At 44.7% G+C, this 15,438-nt stretch overlaps 1 protein-coding gene across 1 annotated transcript; it reads left to right on the top strand.

Annotated features, from left to right (window-relative positions):
* LOC140070288 (vomeronasal type-2 receptor 26-like) lies at nt 1–9,811 on the top strand. Its single transcript, XM_072116642.1, has 6 exons — nt 1–249; nt 2,199–3,002; nt 4,500–4,634; nt 5,854–6,048; nt 7,833–7,956; nt 8,892–9,811. The coding sequence occupies exons 1-6, from the start codon at nt 1–3 to the stop codon at nt 9,809–9,811; spliced, it is 2,427 nt and encodes an 808-aa protein (XP_071972743.1).
* The last annotated feature ends 5,627 nt before the right edge of the window (nt 9,812–15,438 follow it).

Below are 15,438 nucleotides of genomic sequence, written 5' to 3'. Positions count from 1 at the left end.
ATGACCCTGGGATATCACATTTATGACTCTTGTTCAGAACCAAGGAAGGCGATAAAGAGTGTCCTGCACATGTTATCAGGCCCCGGGGAGACCGTCCCTAATTACTCCTGCAGAAAGAACTGGAGATTGGTCGGTTTTATCGGGGACCAGAGCTCTGGGACAACTTTACCGATAACTGAGCTTCTCACCATATATAAATATCCGGTGGTGAGTACAATAAGTTTCTTTGGAGTCCGAGTCGGTGATCCAGTGAGTGATATGGATTCCAATCCTAGATCAGTTCTGGTTTAAATATTTATCTGAACTGTATTAAAGGATTTCTTGAGTATGTTCCTGGTTTAGTCAACATTACCCTATAATCTTATACGGTTTTGGGTCAACTCCAGCCCTTTGCATCCGTCCTTTTCTTTTTGTCAGGAGAAATACTGAAAACGGAAAGATCATTGTAGACTCTCTACTCACGTGTCACCTTATGTGCTGCTAACCTTAAAACTCTTTACCATCTCCAGGGGATAGTGAGAATATTTTTTTAGTGACACAATGGGGCAGATTTACTTACCCGGCCCATTCGCAATCCAGCGGCGCGTTCTCTGCGTTGGATTCGGGTCCGGCCGGGATTTATGAAGGTAGTTCCTCCGCCGTCCACCAGGTGGCGCTGCTGCGCTGAAAAGCATCTGAACGCGCCGGAATACACCAGCTCGGACCTAGTGGAGGTAAGCGCTTCCCAAACTACACATTTTCGGTTTTTAAATGCGGCGGTTTTTCCGAATACGTCAGGTTTTCATTCGGCCACGCCCCCCGATTTGCGTTGCGCGCATGCCGGCGCCGATGCGCCACAATCCGATAGCGTGCACCACAATCCCGGGGCAATTCAGGTACAATCGGCGCAAATCGGAAATATTCGGGTAACACGTCGGGAAAACGCGAATCGGGCCCTTAGTAAATTACCCCCAATGTAGTTAATTTTAATTGACAAATTTGAGTGATACATTTTGGTGATAAATTTGGTTAAAAATTTGCAAAAATTCTCAGTTTTCAAAATTCTAAATTTTCAGATTTTTTACATAGATCAGACCACCCAAAAAAACTAAACAGCTAACATTGACTTTAGTTCAATATGGGAACATGGCGGGGACAGGAAAGAGTATAATTTGGCCTTTGGGAGGCATATGTGGTTAAAATAGTTTTATGTGGCCAGGATACATTTGGGAGCCCCTAAGGTTCAAGGACAATGGAAGCCCCTTCTGATTTCACCATTTTGCAAACTACAACCCACAAGCGATTTTCCAACGTTTCATACTGAGCATAGCCCCCTATGTCAGTGGCGGCTGATCTATGAGCTCTTTATGACCTAATTTTTACAAAAAAATCTATGCAAATGAGCCTGAGGAGCTTCAGGCTCCATACAGACTTACTGCCTGCCTCCTCGTTTTGTCCACAACCAGAGATTCATTGATGTGAGCTGAATCCTTGGAAAGCCACTCCAATATAGAAACTGGGTGATACCGGGGTGATTCTAGGTATGTGGTGTTTTTCTTGTTCATTTAGTTTTTTTCAACATTTTATGATTTTTATGCTGATTGGAGCCTTGGAGACTAGTTTTTTTATCTATTTATTTTTTACTAAACTATTTTTTGCACTTTTTTATTGATCTTCTGACTTTTTTTATGAACATACACTGTAATATTAAGTATTGTTGTATATAGTAACTGTCGGGACATACTACTGGTTCTAACCGGCAGTGACGTTGGGTAGCCCTGGTATCCTTGATAAGACCCTGGGGCTGCCATTACAATGGTCCAATCCCCTGATACCAAAAATAGGTGTCCAATTGGAACAAGAGGCAGAAGCCCGGTGGAATCCTGCTTATCTGAGTCATCTCTGTGCTAGGGTGTAACAAGGGCGTAATACGGCGTCATCTCCACTTATGAGCTGGTGCCATACCAGGGATGTAATAGTACTGTGGTCCATGGGAAGTCTTTCCTGCAGTTCAATACTATTATGTATATGGCGTTAAAGGACGGTTCTTCTCAAAGGGTTCTGCATTGCTTCAGTATTTCTAGTCTTCAGCCACTCAATGACTGATGCCTCTCCAGTGACCCCTTTGAACTTCTGACCAGGCCCAGGCACTGGAAACCAAACGTTCATGATTTGTTCGTAGAAATACAGCTCTTATTTATTTGTCATCTGTCTCATAGATCAGTTACGGAGCCACAGATCGTTTTTTATCGAGTCGTCAACATTTCCCAACTTTTCTACGGACAATTTACAATGATTATAAAACAAATGTTTTCCTAGCTGGACTTATCAAATACTTTGGATGGAATTGGGTTGGAATCATAACATCTAGTAATGAGAGTGGACTTCAAGAAGCTCATTCATTGTTCTACTTTCTGAACAAACATCACATCTGTGTGGCATTCATATTACATAACAGCCTTACATCATCTCAGACCAGATCTCCAGATTATCAAAGATATTTGGAGTTTGTTCAAAAATATTCAGTCCAGGTTGTCATCCTTTGTGGGACTTATCATGACCTAATATTTGAGTTTTACCTGACCAAGTGGCTCCAGGATGTGACCTTGATCTTGTCGCCTTCCTGGGCCCCTAATTTAGTTCTTATAAAGAAATATCCAAGAATTTTCAATTGCAGTTTGTCTCTTGAGCCTCCATCATTGGTTACCTCTGAATTCACTGATTTTTACAATGATTTTTACCCTTTAAAATACCCTGATGATAAATTGCTTCAGAATTTGTGGATGACAACATTTCACTGCCTATCAGGGGACAGAGGAAAAGATGAAATGTATGAGAAGATTTATGGGACACCTCTACACAACTGCACTGGTCGGGAACGTATTGGAGGGATCTGGAGTGACCTGTCTCAGGACATGGATGATCCGGTGTACAATGCTGTAGAACTTATGGCCAATGCCCTAAACACAATAAACTTTTCCTTTAGTGACTGGTCCGATAATGAGGAAGTCTATCGATACCAGGTGAGTTGATGACCAGCTTCTGGACGGCAAACTATTTGGGGCTCTTCTCATTCATGAGAGGTGGCAGCTTTGCAGGTTTTTCTCAAGTAAAGATTATAGCTTATTTGTCATACTTTGATGATTGGTGCCTTGTCCTATCGATTCTCTGGAAAAGGTTTATAAGGTTGTACCTAGAAATAAACTTCCCAACAAAATGCCATTGAGTCGAAAAAAGTTTTATAAAAAATGCTCAAAATATTTCACGTTCCACTGAAACTGAATAATTAAAAATATTATTTACAATTTTGAAAAATCAACCGCAGCTCGATCTCTGATCTTTTCTAATTTGACCCTATTTTATAAAAAGAAAAAAATCCAGGTCATTGACTTAGTCCTCCAAATCCAACATCCACCAGATAGATGGAGAGGAAATACACTCAAAAAATGAAAGGGTTAATTAAAAATTACACTGCACCCTTGTTGTAGCCTGATGTGAGTTGTTATAGTTCATTACCGCCAATTACCGGCCGAGCCACGGGAGCAGGAGAGGACATCGGCGCTGGAGCCAGGGATGGTAAGATGAGCAGAGCTCCAGAGGGACGCTGAGAGGCATGGGTCCGCCCGTGTTCCGAGACAGGGATTGCGGGAGCACCCGTGATAGTACCCCCCCCCCCCCCCCCTTCGGCTTTCCCCTCTTCTTCTTGCTCCCAAGAAACCTCTGGAGGAGAGTCCGATCCAAGATGTTTTCTTCAGGCTCCCAACATCTCTCCTCAGGCCCGAACCCCTTCCAGTCTACAAGAAAGAACCACTCAGCCCTCACGATCTTCCTGTACAGAACCTCCTTAACTTCGTAGACATCTGGGGAATCCGCCACAGGAGCAGGAGGAGGGGATTGCTGGGAGAAGCGGTTCAAGATGACTGGCTTCAAGAGGGAGACATGGAAGGAGTTCAGGATGCGCATAGATGGAGTGAGGCTGAGCTTGTAGGCCACTTGATTGATGTGCTTGATTACCTCAAAGGGACCGAGAAACCGGGGACCAAGTTTGTAACTGGGTATCTTAAGCCGGATGTATTTGGAGGACAACCATACTTTGTCACCAGGAGAGAAGACAGGAGTAGCTCAACGTTTCTTATCAGCCTGGGTTCTTATCAGCCTGGTTCTCTCGTAGAAGAGACTGATGGGTCTGGACCCAAATAGACTTGAGGTCCTGCACCAAATACTCTACTGCAAGGACATCAGAGGAATTAGACAGTGGTAGAGGTGGGAGAGGAATACATCCATAGACCAGAAAGAACGGAGCCAAGCCAGTAGACCCCGAGTCCAGGGAACTGTAGGAGAACTCAGCCCAAGGTAGTAGGTCAGCCCAGTTGTCCTGACGGGCTGAGACGAAGTGACAAAGGTAGCAGCCCAAAACTGTCTATAGGAATTTGCAAACCCCTGAACCTCTGTATGGCTCGGAGACCTTCTGGACGTGGCCACTGACGAACAGCAGACAGTTTTGCGGGATCCATCTCAAGGCCTCTGTCGGAAATTATGTACCCGAGGAATGGAAGACGGTGGTGGTGAAACTGGCATTTCTCCAGTTTGGCGTAGAGATGATTGGCACGAAGTGGACCAAGAACTTGAAGTACGTGTGTCTGGTGGGACTCAAGGTCTGGAGAGTATACCAAAATGTCATCCAGGTAGACCACGACACACGTATAGAGAAGGTCCCGGAAAATGTCATTATCAAATTCCTGAAAGACAGCAGGGGCATTACACAGTCCAAAAGGCATTACTAGATATTCAAAATGCCAGTCACGAGTATTAAACACCGCCTTCCACTCGTCACCTTTGCGGATCCGGATGAGATTATAAGCACCCCGAAGATCCAGCTTGGAGAATACCCTGGAACGGCGTAGGCAATCAAAGAGTTCTGTAATCAACGGTAGAGGGTAGCGGTTTTTTAACCATGATCTTGTTCAACCCTCGATAGTCGATACAGGGACGTAAGGAGCCGTCCTTCTTGGAGACAAAGAAGAAACCTGCACCAGCCGGAGAGGAGGACTTGCATATGAAACCCTTCTGCAGGTTCCCCTTGATGTATTCAGACATCAAGCGACTTGGCCTAAAAGTTCTCCTTGGGCAGCAATCTGCTGCGACTGCCGGGCGACAACACTGGAAAGTTCAGCCAGAACCCGCGTGGCTCCTTGGCGGGGTCCATGGCCAGATCTTACTGTCAGGGCTGGGAGTCTGTAAACCCTCTGGACCACCGCGGGTCCAGGGATGGTACTAGCCAACCTGGGACTAGAGACTAAGTGGCACCCGGTTTTCACCAGAGCCCATCGCAAAGCGGGATGGACTTGCTGTGGCGGGATACAGGACACAGGCACACAGGAAATGCAGGAATCACAGGAACGCAGAAATCACAGGAGAGCTTTCTCTTCATGGGGAAGACTTGAAGATCCGGCACGGGTCACAGGAAGGGGCAGAAACTTATAGCCAGCGCCAATTATCGGCGTGCTGGCCCTTTAAATCTGACCAACCTGGCTTGCTCGCTTCCTAGGAGACAATGACGCGCGAGCCAAGCCGCGGGAGCAGGAGAGGACATTACTGGAGCCATGGGAGGTAAGATGAGCGGAGCTCCGAAGGGACGCTGAGGGGCACGGGTGTGCCCGTGATGCGGGACAGGGATTGTGGGAGCACCTGTGACAAAAAGTTACCACCAAAAACTTAAAACTAAGAATCTGGGGCGATATTAAGCTACTACGAAAAATTACTCATTCCAAGTCGAAGGCTTAATATCATCTCATGTCATGTGCGAATGTTTTACCATAGACAATATATTTTTCAATACTATAAACTTAAAAACTGTAAAATCTTTATTTATAGATAAGCCGCAATTTGAGACTTTCTGACATTAATGAGCATGGAGAACTGGAAACCAAATACTTCATTTATAACAATATAATAGTCAACCAAACCTGGTATAAAGTTCATGTTGGGTCCTTCCTCCAGTACACTACAAAGCTTTATAACAGGACAATCAATGTCACTTCCATTACATGGAAAACCATCAACAATGAGGTGAGCAGATTTTACCCTAATGAGGCACAAGTTTTAAAATATTTTTATTTTTATTGAAACCTTCCTCTTGATATAAATTGATTTTTCGAAGTTTTCGAAGCCCAATATGGAGGCCATTGACCAAGTCATAGTCAATCAGATGTTAAGATCAGAGTCACAAAATAGAAAATGAGGAACAAGTGAAAGGTTAAAGGGATTTTCTAACTAAAAAAAATATCTCATTAAACATATTGGGGGTCATTTACTAAGGGCCCTATTCGCGTTTTCCCGATGTGTTACCCGAATATTTCCGATTTGCGCCGATTTTCCCTGAATTGCCCTGGGATTTTGGCGCACGCGATCGGATTGTGAATCGGCGCCGGCATGAGTACGACGTGGCCGAAAGAAAACCCGGCGTATTCGGAAAAACCGCCGCATTTAAAAACCGAAAATGTGTCGCTTGGGACGCGCTTACCTTCACTTGGTCCAGCTCGGTGTATTCCGGCGCGTTCAGATGCTTTTCTGCGCAGCAGCGCCACCTGGTGGTTGGCGAAGGAACTACCTTCATAAATCCCGGCCGGACCCGAATCCAGTGCAGAGAACGCGCCGCTGGATTGCGAATGGGCCGGGTAAGTAAATCTGCCCCATTGAACTCTTATATTTTCTGCCTCTGAATTCTTGGCATCACAGTCAGCTAAAGATGAGGCGAGCCATAAGTTGATTTTATTATTAGAGATAATACTATGGGGGATAAGTATTTTATTCTCTGCTGATTTTTCCCACCCACATTAAATGGAGAGGTCTATAATTTTTTTTACTTATTTTAAACATTTTTCCCCTGTGAGAGACAGAACCTAAAAAAAATTCAGAAAATCACATTGCCATGTTTCTAAATAATGAATTAGCATTTAATTGCATAAAATAAGTATTTGATACACCAGTTGACCTTCTCCCTGTCAGGCACCAAGTGTAGTGGACCCACTGGACCACCGCGGATGATGCCGTAAGCCGACACCTGGTACTGGAGTCTAAGTGTCACCCAGTTTTCACCAGAGTCCACGGCAAAGCGGGTTGGACTTGCTGCGGCGTGGTGCCACCAGGTCGCTTCACAAGGGTGACTTTGTCCGTGCCAGTGGCAGAATCGCCAGACAATCTCGTGGTCAGGGACAGGCAGGAAGTCAAGACAGGCAGCACAAGATTAACGTCAGGAACAAAGCAGGAGGTCAGAGCAGATAGAACAGGATCAGAGTCAAATGCAGAACCGGGGTCACAGCTGGAAATGTAAACACTAGCGCAAGGCAGAGACAAAAGCTTTCTCAAAGGCATGAGCAGGAAGATCCGACAGGGTGTGCAGGGAGTGGCAGGGTTATATAGGATTCTGGCTAAGGCCATTGGCAATTAATGGTGCACTGGCCCTTTAAATTTTCTGAAGCCGGCACGCTCTAGGAGATTGGGATGCGCGAGCACGGCCCAGGAACCGGAAGCAGGAGTGAGGACGTGTGAGTAGCTGTGGCGTAGAGCATCCAGATGGTCATTGGAGAACTCCAAATAGGCCTCAGCTACAACTTGTATTTCCTGTGAAAGATTGGAAAAGACTTTTAGGCTAAAGAAAATCTCTGTTTTACAATATATAAGCTGCTTCCTCTGACACCAAGAGGGGACGGCCCAGAGTTCGAATCTTTCTGAGACACATTATAAAAATGGGCTGAAATGTTGCTCTACAGCTCCAGTATCTTAGAGTCCGGTAAAAAGTTATACTAAAATAACCGATGGTCAGCAATTGTTTCTATATTTCTTACTGTCAGATCCCAAAGGCTCAATGCTCGGAAAGGTGTCTACCAGGAAGTGAAAGGATCCAGGGAAATTCTATACATCCTTGCTGTTACCGCTGTGTGCCGTGTTCTGAAGGAACCATCTCCAGTGAATCAGGTAGATTATCCCACTGATATTAAGAAGTCTGTTAGGTCTTAATGACCATGTTTACTGCTCATGACATGGGACATTTTCGGGATTATTCATTAATCAATCAGTGGCTCCATTGGACAGTTCTATGTTTATTTTTGGCGCTCTGCTGTCCATGAGATTCATTAAAGTAGCTTTGGCCCTTTAATAAATGTTCTAACGATCTAGGTTTGGTCTTGGATGTTTTTAAGGCCCAAAATGCATAAAAAGTCCCAGCACTTAGACCAGCAGGGGACTTGAGTACCTGTGAAACTTTTTATGGGATTCTTTGCACAAGCCCTAATTTATAAATCTGGCTTTGCACCGTATTGCACTAGTAGAAGTTCTATGTTTACTTCAGATTTATTAAGAGGTGTAAATAGCCCCATGAGTCCCAAAAAACTCAATGGGGCAGATTTACTTACACAGTCCATTCGCGATCCAGCGGCGCATTATCTGCGGTGGATTCGGGTCCGGCTGGGATTCACTAAGGTAGTTCCTCCGCCGTCCACCAGGTGGCGCTGCTGCGCTGAAGTTCCCGGAGGCCCACTGGAATGCCCTGAAATTCACCAGCCTATTCCTGGTGAAGGTAAGTGCAATTTTCGCGACAAATTTATTTTTTTTTAATGCGCTGGTTTTTTCGAATCCGTCGGGTTTTCGTTAGGCCACACCCCCAGATTTCCACCGCTTGCATGCCGGCGCCGATGCGCCAAAATCCGATCATGTGCGCCAAAATCCCGGGGCAATACAGGGAAAATCGGCGCAAATCGGAAATATTCGGGTAACACGTCGGGAAAACACGAATCGGGCCCTTAGTAAATGACCCCCACTGTGACTTGTCTAAGACTTTTTACATAAAAAAACCCAGGAAAACCAATGATAAATAACTTTCATCCCTATTTATTTCTTTTTTATTACTGCAGACAATGAAACCTGTAGAGCCTGTCCTGACCACGAGTGGCCCAATATGAACAAGACTCAATGTATCTCCAAACTGGTGGAATTTCTGTTGTTTCCTGAGGACATGATATCAGTTATTGTTCTATCAGGATCTTTTGTACTTTTGACATCTGCTGCAGTAACATTTGCTATATTTGCAAGATACCAAGACACCCCCATAGTGAGAGCCAATAACAAGAACCTGAGCTTTGTTCTCCTGGTCTCCATCATGCTGAGCTTCCTCTGTGTCTTCTTGTTCCTCGGTCGTCCTGTGGATATAACCTGCATGTTACGTCAGATCTCTACTGGAATATTCCTCTCAGTGTCCATCTCTTCATTGTTGGCCAAGACCATCATGGTTTACATCGCCTTCAAAGCCACCAGGCCTGGAAGTGTGTGGAGAACATGGACTGGAGTGAGACTCCCTAATTGTGTGCTCCTGATCTGCTCCTCGGTCCAGGTTGTCCTCTGTATGAGTTGGGTGACCCTCTCTCCTCCCTTCCAGGAGCTGGACACACACTCTTATAAGGAGAAGGTCGTAGTTCAGTGTAATGAAGGGTCAGATCTTTGGTTCTACTCTGTCCTGGGTTATATGGGGGTTCTGGCTGCGATTAGTTTTATTATAGCTTTCTTAGCCAGGACATTACCGGACAGTTTTAATGAGGCCAAGTACATCACCTTCAGCATGCTGGTGTTCTACAGTGTCTGGATCGCCATGATCCCGGCTTATCTCAGCACCAGAGGGAAATACATGGTGGCCGTGGAGATATTTGCCATCCTGACCTCTAACGCTGGGCTGCTGGGATGTATATTCCTCCCAAAATGTTATATAATTCTGTTCAAGCCTGAGCTAAATACAAGAGAACATTTACTAGAACATAAAAATACAATGTTACATCCCTGAATTAGGTGAATATTTGTTCCAACGGTAAAATTTTTGTTCAAATTAAAAAGGTTGTTGCTTTAAATGTTGCCGTAAAAATACAAAGTTCAATGAGATGTGAATCGCATGTAAGATGCTCAGGTTGTAGAAGGTGCAGAATGTCTACATGTGGGTAGGTCTCATGTGAAGGGGTCAAATTTGAGAGGTTCACAGCCCTAATGGTAGTGTCACATATTATTATTTTATGTGTCATTAAAGGGAACCTGTCACCAGGGACCTCATGTTGTATAAAGACAGGTTGCAGAGGTCCATCTCACCTGCAGTGCAAAAATGCCTTTTTTAAGCATTTGCAATTACAATATAATTGTGTGTTATAACTTATCTTGCACCCAGACAGAATCCTCTGTTAAGTTCCTGGGGTTGGTTTGAATGCATTTCAAAAAACACCATGTGACTTGTCTGTGCTGCTCATTCCTCAGATATCAGCCCCCCCTTTGTACTCCTGTACAGCTACTCCCTGCTGCTCCTTCACAAAGGTTACAGCCTAGTGAGCTGACATCAGTGGAGGAGGGAGGAGCTGTACAGGAGCACAAAGGTGGGGGCTGAGAGCTGAAGAGTGAACAGCACAGACAATTCATGTGTTGTGTTTTGAAATGCATCGAAACCAAAGCCCAAACCCTTGGACTACCCCAGGATTTTTCAGGGTTCAAGGTAAGTTATAGCACACAATTATATTGTAATGCAAATGCTTATAAAAGGAAGAGAGCCATTTTTGTACTGCAGGTATGATGGGCCTCTGCAACTTGTATTTAGTGAAAATGAGGTCCCTGGTAACAGGTCCCCTTCAAGGTCTAAAAAAAAGATATAATAATAATAATAATAATAATCTTTAAATGTAGTCAATTTACAGATTCTGGGGAACATATACAAATAAAATAAGACATTACAAAAAAATCTTTCTATTATACTTCTGTGTAAATTCAAAATGATATGCATTATAATTTTAATAAATGTCTTTTAAAAAATTTTTAAGTTGAAGAAAATACAGTCATCTATATATAGATATACAATATATAGGGGGTCTTTTACTAAGGGCCCGATTCATGTTTTCCCGACGTGTTACCCAAATATTTCCGTTTTGCGCCGATTTTCCCTGTATTGCCCCGGGGTTTTGGCGCACGCGATCGGATTTTGGCGCATCGGCGCAGGCATGCACGCGACGGAAATCGGGGGGCGTGGCCGAATGAAAACCCAACGGATTCTGAAAAACCGCCGCATTTAAAAAACCGGAAGTGTTGCGGAGCTTGCACTTACCTTCATCCAGGATAGGCCGGTGTATTTGAGTGCGTTCCGATGCTCTTCAGCGCAGCAGCGCCACCTGGTGGACATCGGAGGAACTACCTTGATGAATCCCGGCCGGACCCGAATCCACCGCAGAGAACGCGCCGCTGGATCGCGAACGGACCAGGTAAGTAAATGTACCCCATAATGTTTATATAAAAGAATATGTTGACTATGAGGTTTGTCTGAACTGTTTTGCACTTTTTTCTTCCCAATGTAACTATTTTCATTGTGAATGTGATAAAGTGGCGCAAAATCTGCCCCCGTTGCGGTACCAGTCTGCTGATAAAAAAATTCCCACTGAAAGTATTTTTTTCATACGCATAAACATATTCCCATATTTTCCTATCCCACAATGTATTCACATTTTATGCATGGATCTACTGAACAGAAATCTCTAATATTCATTTCATCAGACTATTGTGTACATTCCATCAAATTCTCAAGGAATTATCTCAGGGATAGGATCACGTTCTCACCAAATTCTAACACCCTTTGCAAATAAAATATTTTCCTCACTCATTATAGACATTGGGGCAGATTTACTTACCCGGCCCATTAGCGATCCAGCGGCGCGTTCTCTGCGCTGGATTCGGGTCCGGACGGGATTTATGAAGGTAGTTCCTCCGCCGTCCACCAGGTGGCGCTGCTGCGCTGAAAGCATCTGAACGCGCCAGAATACACCAGCTCGGACCAAGTGAAGGTAAGCGCTTCCCAAGCGACACATTTTCGGTTTTTAAACGCGGTGGTTTTTCCGAATACGTCGGGTTTTTATTCGGCCACGGCCCCCGATTTCCGTCGCGCGCATGCGGGCGCCGATGTGCCACAATCCGATCGCGTGCGCCCCAATCCCGGGGCAATTCAGGTACAATCGGCGCAAATCGGAAATATCCGGGTAACACGTCGGAAAAAAGCGAATCGGGCCCTTAGTAAATGACCCCCAATAAGTAGGTGTTTTTTTTGCTAAAACATTTCTATAATGTATTTAGTATTGTCTCGTTGTGTAGATTACGGAATTCACAGATAAGTTCAGGGATCTATAATGATATATTCATAGATTATATTATCATTAATTATTGGGGAGCTACATTGTATATTTTAGTATAATTTTAGCGAAAAAGATACATGGACCGCAAATACAAATATTTTACATTTACTTTGGTCTCCCAGCAGATATTACACAATGGACACCAGGCACAAAGTATACGCACAAGCTTCTTCATGGAGTAACCTAGTGGGTTCCTACTCTATTGGGTGCAGAGATCACAGTACATTGTGCACAGAGGGGTCCTCTGTATCCAGGCTTAGACCCCGGGCCTGGGCCAACCAACTCTACTGACACAGAACTATGGCTATAGTGGCCACCAAGCAGCACCGGCCCATCATAGTATCATAGAAGATAAGGTTGGAAAAAGACGGCAGTGCATCGAGTCTGAGCAATATAATCCAACAAATGTTTTCTTCCCATAACACGTGATATTTGTGTTCTCAAGAATCCAGGCCTCTTTTAAACGCCATACGCCACGTAAAAAGATCCATAACATTCACCCTACTAGGGGGACCACCTTATCCAGTCTCCTGAAAATACCAGATGCATATTGGTGAAGAAATTGAGGACAGACTGCGGTGTACTGTCTGATACAAGTCTCATTTCCAATATTTCACGTTTTGTGATGGGAATTTTTGTTCTTATGACGTGGTGGGGGTTAGCCCTGGTCTGTGATGCAACCATAGCATGATATTAATGTAATGACAAAGGGTAGACTATAGTGATGCAACGTGATAGAAAGAGGATTCCATGGTGTTGAAAAATGTTATATTTTACTTTTTTCTATATTTTTACTGAAAAGAATCTTCATTTTCACATGTTATGGAAGTGCATGTTCATGGCTAGGGATGAGTACACCCAAACCACCATGCTTGGATCCATGAACCCAGGCTTCTGTTCATTTTCGGCAAATGGGCTCATCCTCACAGGTAACACCCACGATCGTTGCTGGCTCCGATTACGCATGTTAACCCTTTAAATGCTGATGATGGCACCGGGAGTGATGATCCTCCTCAAAATGGTGTTAACACCGTGTATTGCTAGTGGGGGGTTGAGTTTCTTTTTTTTTAAACAGCTGAAAATTATAATAAAAAGGGAAATGATGTAGATACAGCAGGATGACACTGCCTCCACTGCTGCTCTGATATTTGGTAGGCTCCTATTCTGTCACTCCTCCAGAACCAAGAATAGGCAAGGAGGACGGGCAAGGATACCTTTCTCTTTTATCCTGTGAGATTCCAACTATCATCATGGAATACTTTACCAGTCCTATTGACACCACCATCTCCATTCTATATCTAACTTCAACCTTCAGACTTCAGTGGGGGATTCTGCTGCCACTGGAGCACCAAGTAGGCCTGAGAAGCACTTACATGTGGCCAATACACCTTAAGCTCCATATATCATTGCCGCTCCACAAGCCTGTATCATGAACCATACAGCTCCACCAGATGACAGGCCACTCCAAACTACTCCTGGGCTACAGGAAGTTTTCGGCCAGAAGATGCTGCGGGACCCAATTTGATGCCCCAGAACACCTTCACACTACACACGGCAGGTGTCAGCTATATAGTCCTGTAACTATGTTTGTAGGCAACTAAGAAACCAGGAACATGTAAGAATGTGCCTCTCATAGTGTATGTATGTAACTGTAACCTAAGCCTATCTCTAACTGTGTGTATCAATTGCCTGGGCACCATGTACAAGAGAATTTCCCTCCAAGGGATGTATAAAGTATTATTGTATCTTATCTAAGAAAAACAATACCTCTTTAGCTACATTGTAAGGTGACCCCCTTAACATCAAGCCTGACTTTCAGCATGTCTAATGACTAGAGATGAGCGAGCACTAAAATGCTCGGGTGCTCGTTATTCGAGACAAACTTTTTCCGATGCTCGAGTGCTCGTCTCGAATAACGAGCCCCATTGAAGTCAATGGGAGACTCGAGCATTTTTCAAGGGGACCAAGGCTCTGCACAGGGAAGCTTGGCCAAACACCTGGGAACCTCAGAAAAGGATGGAAACACCACGGAAATGGACAGGAAACAGCAGGGGCAGCATGCATGGATGCCTCTGAGGCTGCTTAATCGCACCATTATGCAAAAATTATGGGCAAAAGCATGGCCATGACAGAGTGACCGAATGAGGCTAGATAGCATCTAAAACATGCAATAATTGACCCTGACACTATAGGGGACAGCATGCAGAGGCAGCGGCAGCAGTGGCAGGTTAGAGAGTGTCATGGCGTCATACCCTAAAAGGAAGTGAGCAAGAAGCGCTGAAATGATTTCCTATGTGAACAAAAGGTTGACGGTATATTTAGTCGATAATACAGCATGGTGGCGACATAGTGACCAAGTTCCATAACGTATCTGGTGAAACACCCGAAAAATGAGCCTGACACAGCTCTTTTGATAAGGGGACGACATGTGGAGGCAGCCATGGAGACGACTTCCATGATTAAGAGCGACAGTATGGGGCATCCATATTGCGCTGCTATGATTGCAACTTCAGGTCTCCAGCATGGTGGCGACAGATGGGCCGAGTTCCACTATGTATGTGGTGAAACACCTGAAAATTCTGCCTGACACAGCTCGTTTGATAAGGGGACGATGTATGGAGGCAGTGAACTAGCAGTAGATTAAAGGTGCTGCAGTTAAAACTATGTTAGTTGGATCTTCGGATGGAGCTGGCGCTCCGCTGCCAGGCGAGCTTTCGCCAATCAAGGCCCCTGTCTCTAGGCTACTCCCCAAACAGCACTTCTAAAAACCTTTTGTATAAGATCAAGTGTAGTAGCGTTCTTATAAGTTTGGGTTATGGCGGGTGAGGGGAATGTAAACAGATGCGCAAGAAGCGCTGAAATAATGATAAATGGTAAATGATAAAAGTTTGCCAGTATATTTTGTGGATAACACAGCAGGGTGGCGACAAAGTTAACAAGTTTGATGTGCTCTGTGCTGCTGATGAACTCTGGATAACATAGTTAATGTTGAATTCCACCTCGCGGGCATGTCGCACAACAGTCGGTGAGCGGGCAGTTGGAGGCGGCGCTGCACTGCCCTGAGAGTGGCAGCATCTGTGCTGGACTTCCTGAAATGCGCACAGATGCGGCGCACCTTCGTGAGCAAATCAGACAGATTGGGGTATGTCTTGAGGAAACGCTAAACTATGAGATTTAACACATGGGCCAGGCATGGCACATGTGTCAGTCTGCCGAGTTGCAGAGCCGCCACCAGGTTATGGCCGTTGTCACACACAAC

Source organism: Engystomops pustulosus, chromosome 7, assembly GCF_040894005.1.
Source record: "Engystomops pustulosus chromosome 7, aEngPut4.maternal, whole genome shotgun sequence".
Classification (NCBI taxonomy): Eukaryota; Metazoa; Chordata; class Amphibia; order Anura; family Leptodactylidae; genus Engystomops; species Engystomops pustulosus.
This window is presented reverse-complemented; position numbering and strand designations above follow the sequence as displayed.

Coding starts and splice junctions, on each gene's coding strand:
- LOC140070288 (XM_072116642.1), top strand. CDS start 1: ATGACCCTGGGATATCACATTTATGACTCTTGTTCAGAACCAAGGAAG. Junction 250..2,198: donor GAGTCCGAGTCGGTGATCCA/GTGAGTGATATG, acceptor TCTGTCTCATAG/ATCAGTTACGGAGCCACAGA. Junction 3,003..4,499: donor AGGAAGTCTATCGATACCAG/GTGAGTTGATGA, acceptor ATCCATCTCAAG/GCCTCTGTCGGAAATTATGT.